Below are 12,044 nucleotides of genomic sequence, written 5' to 3'. Positions count from 1 at the left end.
TGTTCTGCACGCTTAGTAAACAAACTACAGCTAGTCCAAAATGCAGCAGCAAGAGTTCTTACTAGAACCAGGAAGTATGACCATATTAGCCTGGTCCTGTCAACACTGCACTGGCTCCCTATCAAGCATAGTATAGATTTTAAAATATTGCTTATTACTTATAAAGCCCTGAATGGTTTAGCACCTCAGTATTTGAATGAGCTCCTTTTACATTATAATCCTCTACGTTCGCTACGTTCTCAAAACTCAATTTGATAATACCTAGAATATCAAAATCAACTGTGGGCGGCAGATCCTTTTCCTATTTGGCGCCCAAAATCTGGAATATCCTACCTAACATTGTTCGGGAGGCAGACACACTCTTGCAGTTTAAATCTAGATTAAGACCCATCTCTTTAACCTGGCATACACATAACATACTAATATGCTTTTAATATCCAAATCCGTTAAAGGATTTATAGGCTGCATTAATTAGGTAAACCGGAACCGGAAACACTTCCCATAACACCCTATGTACTTGCTACATCATTAGAAGAATGGCATCTACGCTAATATTTGTCTGTTTCTCTCTTGTTCCGAGGTCACCGTGGCCACCAGATCCAGTCTGTCTCCAGATCAGAGGGTCACTGCAGTCACCCGGATCCAGTACGTATCCAGACCAGATGCTGGATCAGCCCCTAGAAAGGACCTCTACATCCCTGAAAGACAGCGGAGACCAGGACAACTAGAGCCCCAGATACAGATCCCCTGTAAAGACCTTGTCTCAGAGGAGCACCAGGACAAGACCAGAGGAAACAGATGATTCTTCTGCACAATCTGACTTTGCTGCAGCCTGGAATTGAACTACTGGTTTCGTCTGGTCAGAGGAGAACTGGCCCCCAACTGAGCCTGGTTTCTCCCAAGGTTTTTTTCTCCATTCTGTCACCGATGGAGTTTCGGTTCCTTGCTGCTGTCGCCTCTGGCTTGCTTAGTTGGGGACACTTCATCTACAGCGATATCGTTGACTTGATTGCAAATAAATGCACAGACACTATTTAACTGAACAGAGATGACATAACTGAATCCAATGATGAACTGCCTTTAACTATCATTTTTGCATTATTGACACTGTTTTCCCAATGAATGTTGTTCAGTTGCTTTGACGCAATGTATTTTGTTTAAGGCGCTATATAAATAAAGGTGACTTTGACTTTAAGCCCTGAAGCCCAGCGCTACTTTTTTTTTTTTTTTGCTACAGAGAGTCATCGAGGTCGTGGGAGAAGGCTACAGCCTAATCAAGACCTCTGTGTGGAAGTGCGTCCACACTGTCTCCAACGCCCTTCTGCGCCATGCCGGGGATTGCATCCTGGTGGATGGCACACTCATCCCTATCGCCAATCCATCAGTGAATGATCAGGCGTAGGCTACTTATCGCGAAAGGAAGACGCGGCCATAAATGTGCCGGTTATAGTGGACCATAGGGGTGTGATATCTGACCTGGTGGCAAGGTCCAGCAACACCTCCTCTGACGAGAGGCTTGGTGCCCTTTTTTACGTTGCTTCCCCAGCATATTTTGTATCTAACTCTCTCTGTTCATTGTAGATAGGTTGATTTTTATTAAAAACATAAACCAATTCCAATCAATACTGCATTAAACAGAAGTAACTGCAGCTGCTTGCCAATCAATCTAATTGTAAAGTACCTTGCCATTAATATAAAAGTGTATTATATAATTTTTATAAGTCGTTAAACCCATGTCAAGAAGCGGCACAAGTGGCACAACGGGATGGATGATTAGCGAGGGATACCCGGTTTGTCTTACCGTCACAACATATCGTGTGAACATTACTGACCCTTTGATAATTTAATTTATAGTCTATATTTTACTGATAACTTAAACTATGTTAAAATAAATGTTACTGTAATAATTTGAGGAATGTTTCATTTGCATAGAACGTGTTGTCTTTCTTAACGCTGTATTGCACCTTCGCGTAAAGTGGAAAATCGATTCATGAGCAATCGATGCCAACTAATTCAGCACCCTGACTTTGGACAGCGCTCTTGTAACGTCGGACGTAAGAGGCAGCGTGCTAAGAAGCTTCCTAAGGGACACTTCGGGGAACACACTTAGAAACATCAACAACTTTGGTAAGATATATCTTTCGATGTCTTCTTAGCGCGCTAAGAGTGAACGTTATCGGGGAACCGGACCCAGTTAACTAAAATATTTTCTACGTTGGTAAGAAAAAAAAATAAAAATCCAGATGAAAAAAATGAATTGCTAAAAATGCCCGGTTTAAAAAAGAATGGAAGAATTATATTACCTTTGTCACGGTAGCAAAGACACTTATCAACATTGTTCACATACCACAGAGTAAGATTAAATGTATTTTCATTTAACTACACTGTAAAACCCGACAAGTTAACTTAACTCAAATCGTTTGAGTAAACCGATTGCCTTGACTGTAAAGCCCGACAAGTAAACTTAACTCAAACGGTTTGAGTAAACAGATATCCTTAAGTTATGTTAACTCAAACCGTTTGAGGAAACTGATTGCCTTAAACCATTTAAGTTGAAAAAACTAACAGTTATAAGTACTCTGAACTTAATTCAATTGAGTTCATTGAAAGAAGATATACATTGCAATTAAGTAATTAAGGGATTAATTGACTGATAATTGAGCTTTAGTGATTAACACCTGCTGTTAACAAACAGAATTACTGAAGAAAAGAGAGAAAGGAACTACAGCTGACTTCAGACACAGCCTCACTCAAACCTGACAAGTTATGTTAACTCAAACTGTTTGAGGCAACTGATTGCCTTAAACCATTTAAGTTGAAAAAACGAACAGTTATGAGTACTCTGAACTTAATTCAGTTGAGTTCACTGAAAGAAGATATACATTGCAATTAAGTAATTAACTGAGTGATAATTGTGAATTAGTGATGAACAGCTGCTGTTAACAAATAGAATTACTGAAGAAAAGAGAAACACAAGAACTACAACTGACTTCAGACACAGCCTTAGATGAAATCAACTGAAATAAAATACATGAAATCTCTCAAGATCTGATTAAACAACCCCACAAACAGCATCACCAGCTCCACTTATTAATAACCAGACTGACTTTGTTTCTGTCAGACGTCTACAGAAGATCTTATTGAGAATGAACTAAGGTTTAGATGTTGATTTATTGTTTCATTTGAAGTAACCATGTTAGAGATCAGTGTTTGCTTTAGTTGGGCTCTTGACCCTTGATTTCTGTCTTAGTCTTTTCTCTGGCTGTTATAACCGTGTTTTTCTAAAACACATTTCTTGTAACTCAAAAGCCCAGAAAAAAATGCCATCAGGTTTTAACCTGTACCTAGGTGTGGGTTGTTATACTTTACACTTAACTTAACACTAACGTCAGCTATTTTTAACCAGAGATACCTTGTAGAAACTCAAGATGATGTTAACATTCTGCTTGATCAGATGAAAGGTTTAGTGTGGCTATGACAACCAATAAATTAACATTTTTTTCTTTATTTTGATTGGGGTGGGATTGGACATTTTTATATAAAATATTCTGGAACATTTTATTCTACATTTATACATTTACACCAGAGATTTCAGCCTGTCAAACAATGATAAATTGCTACTATAACTGGTGGAATGTGCAGCCTGCTGCATTCTAGCAGCTGAATATGTGTTCACCTGTCACAACATGAGGGACAATAAGTGACTTCTCCAGTCCATCTCCTGCACAATTTACTAATGCTTTTTTTTTTGCGTATCACTTACTGTTTAATGTATTACTTTTAATAACTTCTACTTTATGCAAATGTATGCGAATGTACAAATATTTGTAATGCCAAAAAACCACCTAAACATGTGTGTGAGTTAAAAGAGAGAGAGAGAGAGAGAAAGACAGAGCATGTGTTGTACGCACTTGTTTATACCACATGAAGACGAACAAAATGTCTCCTTAAGTATAGTAAAACCTGAAACTTTTGAAAAAAAAAATAAAATAAAATACTATATGATGTTTATCTGAAAATGTAACAATGCAAACAGGTTTTATTGTAAGGGGTAGGATTGGGTTAGGGGATAAAAATGGTGTTTGGTCAGTATAAAAACAATAGAAGACTATGGAAAGTCCCCACAATTCACAGAAACATGCATGAGTGTGTTTGAGAAAGTGTTTGTGTGTGTGTATGTGTTTGAGAGAATGTATGACAGAGAGAGAGTGTGTGTATGTGTGTGTGTATCAAAATTTACACTTACCTGAGTGGACATAGATGTCCTCAAGGCCATGAATGTTGGGGCCGGCTTTGGGAGGCCCACAAACTCCCATGCGGCGGCGAAAGCTTTGAGGAGGCCCTTGAACACCCCACCCTTCGAATTAAAAAAGAAGTGGGGTGACTGGCTCCCCTCAAAGCTTTCCCGTATTTTTAAAAATTCGGCCATGCAATTATACTCCCCCTTTGTGATGGGGAGTATTGCATGGCCGAATGATGCACATGTTTTGTGCTTTTTGACCTGTAAAGTAAAATAATTATGAATAAGTGTACGACTATATATGTAAGCAAATAAATGTAAACAAAACAATGACTACTACAACACTCACAAAAATGGCATGGCCGTCCTTGCCTTCTTTGGAGGCCAGAAATTCCTCCACGGTGAGGTTCATGATGACACCTGGCCTGTGGCCAGAGGTGGCAATCATGACCCCACCGAGGAGGCCAAAGAAGAGGTCCAGCTGCCTCTTTTCATGCTGAAGTTTTTCTAAAACATAATGAAAACAAATCATTCAACACAATGAAAACCATTAACTATGAAATCAAACTCTTAATCCACTTTTGTATTTTGTTGTCTGGAATCTACCAAAAGCCTTGTAACTTACGCAATACTTCAGGAAGCACCTCTGAAGCAGCTTTAATGAAGTCAGCATGGGCAGCAGGATCCAAAAGGTTTTCTGATATTAAAAAAAGGTAGTTCAATTAAGCACACCAAATTGCATGTCAGGTCCAGTGTTTAATTAAAGGTCCCATATTGTACAACTTTCTGGAGATTTAATTTAGGTGTTGATGTCCTTAAGAATATGTAATTGCAGAATAAAAACCAAAAACAATCTCAATATATTTTTTACAGCTTCTTTCTCAGTAGCTCTGCCAAAAACAGGTAAATTTTGGCCTGTCTAATTAATATTTGTATGCCTCTCTTCTGATTGGCCTGTTGTTTTCTGCATGATGCATGTTACAATTACATCACAGCACTAGCTAGATACAAAAAAATGAAAGACTGTCTAAACTATTATTGCATCTCATGACTATGTAGTTTCTGAAAATATCTGTGTGTAAAACAACAAACTGATGATTTATATCTAATCATTTGTAATTGTTGTAGTGATATTCGCTTTCACCAACCTAGGGAGGCAAAATAGTGTAATGATGGGTACTCGCGTCACCAACGACGTCATTTCAATTAGTAACTACTAATTAAAACTAGTAATTAATAACTTGTTTAGAGTAACTCACCCAACACTGTGTATATGTGTGTGTGTGTGTGTGTGTGTGTAACCGGTAAGTCAATTTCAGCAGTGCACCATATTCAGGTCAGGTGGCAAGGCTACTTTCATTTTGAAAAGAGGTGCTAGCTGATAGGAGTTTCATCAAAGCTGACTAACAGTGATTGAGGATGGATAATTTCAATGAACTTGATGAACCTGTGATATCTTCTTCTTCAGGGTGTAAATGGAATTAAAGATGAAAGTTTTTTAAGTAAACTTGCAAAAGAATGTTGTCGGAAAAGCTGGGCATGGAATGCGAGATGCCAAGTAGGCAACTTTTAGTAAGCAGAACTGGCACTACAGGATTAACAGAAATGACTGGTTATTGCAATTAATCACTTCCATACAGTCTATGATCACAAAAACAACCCTTGTCAGGCATCTACATTGTCATCTGAGGAGATAACAAAGATTACACAGATTAAACAGATGTTTTTTTTCATCTCTAAAACATTGGTTTTTGCAAATAAACTCTTCATTCAAATTCATTAAAATATAACAATATGCTTGTGTGATATCTCTCATGGTACAAATGAAAAGAGACATAAAGAGACATAAAGGGGTGTAATATATAGGTGTATGTGTTTGTGCATATTACAAAACTCACCAGATTTCAGTAAGTGGACCTCCTGCTGCCATGCATGTTTGTTTTTTGACTCCTCTTTTACACACGTTTTGATAATTAGAAGAGCCCGTTTCAGGGCTTTCTTTGACACTTTTAGTCCATCGGGGCCTGCTTCCTTAACCCACTTGAAAAAGTTGGAAAGGTCCACTAACTTGTGCACCATGGTGGTGGCACGATAGTGGTGATTTTCTTTGAGCATTTTTATATACCTGAAAAAAATAAAACAGACAAAATGGATCAGCCATCTTCAGTGTGAGTTGGATCAATATGTATATTTTCTTAATTTCTTGAGCACAATTAGAAATATTAATGTCAGAGCTTATCGATACTACTGTTCTACTTTCATAATTTAGCCCTGGGACAGATTAAATACCAGGTCTTAGTACCCATTCCCGAAGTTTATTTAACCCTTGTGGATTGTTCAAATTCACTACCCTTTCGAGTTGTTCGGGATGAAAACATCCACTCAATTAAACTGCTGTAAAAATGTATCAGATTCATTTTTTTTTTTTTTTTTTTTTGCATAAATCTGTTAATCAACCTCAGTCCTGATCAAAACTAGCAAATTTTTTTTTAAAAATCCAAGATTTTAACTTTTTAATTACCAAGTTCATAAATGATGTCACTGATTTGGGGGAAAAACACAAAATGACTTATTTTCAATATAAAAGTAATTGTGGCTGGATTTTTTTTTTAATTTTTATAACAGTCTTGGGCATGTCAAAGATTAGTAGCAACATTGGCTTTTTAATGCATTTTTAGTTTTTGTGCAACATTAGATTACATTTTTTTCTCCCTAATTTGTTGTTGGTGGCTGTTTTTGCCCCATTGACTTCCTTTATAACGACATTTTTTGATTGCAAAGCCATGACACCATGTAATCATGCATTCTTGATTGTTTGTGGTTTTCCCTTTTGGGAAGAGGTACAATTTGTTAATTTTACAGTTGATCACTAGGTGGGACCATTAACCCTTTAGATAGGCCTGTGCAAAAAAAGGCTTAGTTTCTGGCTTGTATAATGGAGTTGTATGGAGTATAAGAGCATATTATAGTGTTTGTGTTTGTGTTTGTGTGAGATTCTTGATTGTTGGTGGTTTTCCCTGTTGGGAAGAGGTAACATTTGTTATTTTTACAGATGATCACTAGGTGGGACCATTAACCATTTTGGTTAGGCCTGTGCAAAAAAAGGCTTAGTTTCTGACTTGTATGGAGTTATATGGAGTATAACAGCATATTATATTGAGTGTGTATGTGTGTGTGTGAGAGAGAGACCTTTGCACACTTACCTTGATGTATTTCAGAAAATCACAATGTACACCTCAACTCTTAGAACTACATGGAGTAAACAAAAGAGTATTTATGCACCTGCTGCCTTTTAATGGTGGTGAAAGTATTCGGTTGCTAAGTGATGACGTACGAAGCGCTGTTTCCGGGTCCAGGCCTCAACTCGCTTCACTTGAGAATATGACCTCAGCAGCCGTTTATGAGCACTGTTTATTCATATTGATAATTTAAGTTGAACGCTTTTAAACTTACGATAAACACTACAGTCTCCGTGCTCACAGCGTCCCAAACACAAATAATATTTATATATTTTTTTTTATATTTATATTTTCATTGTCTGGCTATCTGGTACTTCGGTATGGAGTTAAAGGTTAATATTATAACTTTTTCGCTAGTATTCTATCACATTGTGAGTTTATATTAGCACCTTTTGTTGTTTTCTCGTGGTAACTGATAGAGCGTTTGCACACGGAATCGCTGCTACGTGACGTCAGACTTAACAAGCGAATAGACTAAACAAAAGCAAAGTACGTGGATTTAAACACTTGCATACCATCGTGCTGGATATTTAATGGTGAGAAGAGCAGCAAGCAACACGAGAAAGGGCTTGACTTGTACCAAAGTTTTAGAAATTATTATGTAGCGTGACCCCTCCAGCGAGCTGCAGCTTATTTGAAGTTGGTATTGCATTTTGGTTCATAATACATTATGTTCATAAATTTGATGCTAAGTAGAAGTTTTTCTACAGGATTTTAACGTTTTAAACTGGCTTTACCATCAAGAAAAGAGGAGCATTTCACATATAGGCCATCTGTACTATTCACCATCAAAAGGAAGCAGGTGCATAAACACACTTCTTATTTTATTGTTTACTCCATGTAGTTCTGAGCGCATGAGGTGCATATTTTGATTTTTTCAGATACTGTACATCAAGGTAAGTGCACAAAGGTCTCTCTCACACCCTATCTTTCTCTCTCTCTCTCTATCACACACACACAAACACTATAATTTGCTATTACACTCCATATAACTCCAGTCCATACAAGCCAGAAAATAAGCCTTTTTTTGCACAGGCCTATCTAAAGGGTTAATGGTCCCACCTAGTGATCAACTGTAAAAAAATAACAAATGTTACCTCTTCCCAACAGGGAAAACCACCAACAATCAAGAATCTCACACACACACAAACACTATAATTTGCTGTTATACTGCATATAACTCCATATACAAGCCAGAAACCAAGCCTTTTTTTGCACAGGCCTATCTAAAGGGTTAATGGTCCCACCTAGTGATCAACTGTAAAAATACATTTTTTTTTACCTCTTCCCAAAAGTGAAAACCACAAACAATCAAGAATGCATGATTATATGGTGTCATGGCTTTGCAATCAAAAAATGTCGTTATAATGGAAGTCAATGGGGCAAAAACAGCCACCAACAACAAATTAGGGAGAAAAAATTTAAATCTAATGCTGCACAAAAACTAACAATGCATCAAAGCCAATCTTGTTACTAATCTTTGACATGCCCAAGACTGAGATAAAAGGTAAAAAAAAATCCAGTCCACAATCACTTTTTATATTGAAAATATGTAATTTTGTGTGTTTTTTCCCCCAAATCAGTGACATCATTTATGAACTTGGTAATTAAAAAGTTAAAATCTTGGATTTTTTTTTTTAAATTTGGTAGTTTTGATCAGGACTGAGGTTGATGAATAGATTTATGCAAAAAAAAAATTGAAAAAAATATTTATCTGATACATTTTTACAGCAGTTTAATTTAGTGGATGTTTTCATCCACGAACATCCCGAAAGGGTAGTGAATTTGCCCACAGTGTACCGTTGAGTTTTTGAAAAATTTCAAAGCATTTTCCCAAAATATGGGTCAAAATAAGATTTGTCACCAAAAATCATTCCATTAGCTCAAACACAGAGAAAGTTGTGGCCAAAATAAGACTCAACCTTACCCCCTAGTGGACGAAAACGTCCCCAACAACGCACAAGGGTTAACCAGAAAAGTTTGATCTGAGATCAAAGGACAAAGTGTCCTGGCCAAAATGGACAGCAATACAACCAGTTTCAACCCAAATTTTAAAACAATTACACATATCAAAAAGTCATCTTTGACCATTTGTCAAGTAAGTGTTTTAAAATGATCAAACTACAGCAAATTTTATAATCTATAATTTTGAGATACTGGATTTTTGACTTTCATGAAGCTACAAACTCTAATTATCAAAATAAATAAAAAGTTTTACTTTACATGTATTAAATCTAGAATATATCATTAGAATATATGAAAAAGATATTTTTCATTACATATTTTTTTTTAGCTGCACCTGTTATTAAATACCAATGCATTTGTCTCCTATTAGACAAAGAAGGCCAACCTACTCTGCTATACAATGTACAATGATATGCCGATGGTTTACAATCTGATATAAACCTTAGAGCAAAATGATAAACAGCATCTAAAGTAAAAAGAAGTGAGGGTGCAAACTGGACACACTTAATAAAAACTACAGAAATTAAATTCTTTCTTGCATTAAATGAAAAACAACATTTTACATAACCCAAGCTTAACTTTATTATTTTCATCGATTTTGTAATATATGAGCCAAAAGATAAGACATCGTCAACAATTATGCCAAGATATTTTGTACTCAGGTGAATTACAACAGGTGAATCTTAATAAATTAGAATGTCATGGAAAAAGTTTTATTTTAGTAATATCAATTTAGAAACTTTTGAATTAAATAAATTCAACGTACACAGGCTGAAGAAGTTTATGTCTTTGGTTCTTTTAATTGTGATGATTTTGGCTCCCATTTAATAAAAATCCACCAATTCACTATCTCAACAAATTAGAATACTTCATAAGACCAGTTAAAAAAACTGTACTGTACATGTACTCAATACTTGGTAGGGGCTTTAATTACTGCCTCAATTCGCCGTGGCATGGAGGTGATCAGTTTGTGACACTGCTTAGGCGGTCTGGAAGTCCAGGTTTCTTTGAGAGTGGCTTTCAGCTCATCTGCTTTTTTGGTCTCTTATTTTTCATTTTCCTCTTGACAATACCCCATAGATTCTCTATGGGGTTCAGATCTGGTGAGTTTGCTGGCCAGTCAAGCTCACCAACACCATGGTCATTTAACTACCTTTTGGTGCTTTTGGCAGTGTGGGCAGGTGCCAAATCATGACGTGCTCCAAAATGTCTTGGTAAACGGCAGATAACATTGCCCCAAATCATCACAGACTGTGGAAACTTAACACTGGACTTCAAGCAACTTGGGCTATGAGATTATCCACCCTTCCTCCAGACTCTAGGACCTTGGTTTCCAAATGAAATACAAAACTTGCTCTCATCTGAAAAGAGGAATTTGGACCAATGGCAACAGTCAGGTTCTTCTTCTCCTTAGCCCAGGTAAGATGCCTCAGATGTTGTCAGTGGTTCAGCAAATGCCCTTTGCAGATGTTTTGAGTTGTTTAACTGATTGGTATGTCACCATATTCTAATCAAAAATCATCAAAAATAAAAGAACCAAAGACTTAAACTACTTCAGCCTGAGTGAATTACATGTATTTAATACAGGAGTTTCACAATTTGAGTTGAATTACGGAAAAAAGTGAACTTTACCACAACATTCTAATTTATTGAGATGCACCTCAATTCAATCCCATTACCTTGTAGTGTCTGAATAAAGATTAAATTATTTCCCTTTTTTCCCCCCTGAAAATAACATATACTTGGTTTTATCAACATTAAAAATTTTATCAGCTAAAGTGATCATCTAGAGACAAAAAATGAAGGAAAATATCTCATGATTTCAAAGTCTTTCATTCATGACATGACTTCATGGATAAACACCTTAACTAAGACATCAAGTAAGGTGAGCACATCATAATTATTGATTTAGTATGCATGATTGTGATATTTTCTTTGTTCACAAAAAAAAAAAAAAACCTTTACTATCAGGATTCAAAAAAAGCATTATTCCATGCATGTAAGACTAATTGAATTATTTAAAGGAGTCATGACCCACAATTTTCACTTTTCCACGAGAATCAATGTATGTTATGATTGCCTAACGATTATACACTGGCCGGGAAGCCGATATTTAAAAGTGAAGCGTTTGTTTACCTCAGGGTTTGTAAAATAGCCCACGTGCACATGCACTCAAATACGAGATTTTGATTTCTTCCACGTCTTGACGTCAAGACGCGGCAGGATATACCATATATGGACACCGCAGCAGGAAGCTCGCCCTTCCCCTCTCCCCCTCATATTCAGTCGCGAAAGACGCTGGAGTAGTGCACACGTGAGTTGCTCTGTGGTTGACTGCCAGAATCAACATGTAAATGTGTTTTCTCTACCAAGAACGGACCTAGCTATCAGAGACTAGTGGATTAAATTCATTTTTAATGACGCTTTTCCTTCAACCCTTCCACTGGCTTATCGTTACGTGTTTGTGCTAAACATTGTACGCCGAAATCCTTCACAAATTTGGGGCAATATCAGGCGAAGTTGGCATCGAAGCTCGGGAAAAGCGCCATTCCAACAAAATTCCCTGCAATTGAAACGGTAAGACTGTGTTTTTATTGCTC

The 12,044-nt window shown here is 36.8% G+C and overlaps 1 protein-coding gene across 1 annotated transcript in view; it reads right to left on the bottom strand.

The window, feature by feature from the left end:
• Positions 1-4,885, bottom strand: part of LOC132137512 (uncharacterized) — a 31,933-nt gene extending 27,048 nt beyond the window's left edge. The window contains exons 1-2 of the mRNA XM_059547544.1: positions 4,590-4,885; positions 4,247-4,501 (exon numbers count right to left, since the gene is read on the bottom strand). Coding sequence (XP_059403527.1) covers positions 4,247-4,501; positions 4,590-4,772 — 438 coding nt within the window. The 5' untranslated portion in view covers positions 4,773-4,885. The remainder of the gene's footprint in view (positions 1-4,246; positions 4,502-4,589) is intronic.
• Between the last annotated feature and the right edge of the window lie 7,159 nt (positions 4,886-12,044).

This window comes from Carassius carassius, unplaced genomic scaffold (assembly GCF_963082965.1).
Source record: "Carassius carassius unplaced genomic scaffold, fCarCar2.1 SCAFFOLD_91, whole genome shotgun sequence".
NCBI lineage: Eukaryota > Metazoa > Chordata > Actinopteri > Cypriniformes > Cyprinidae > Carassius > Carassius carassius.
This window is presented reverse-complemented; position numbering and strand designations above follow the sequence as displayed.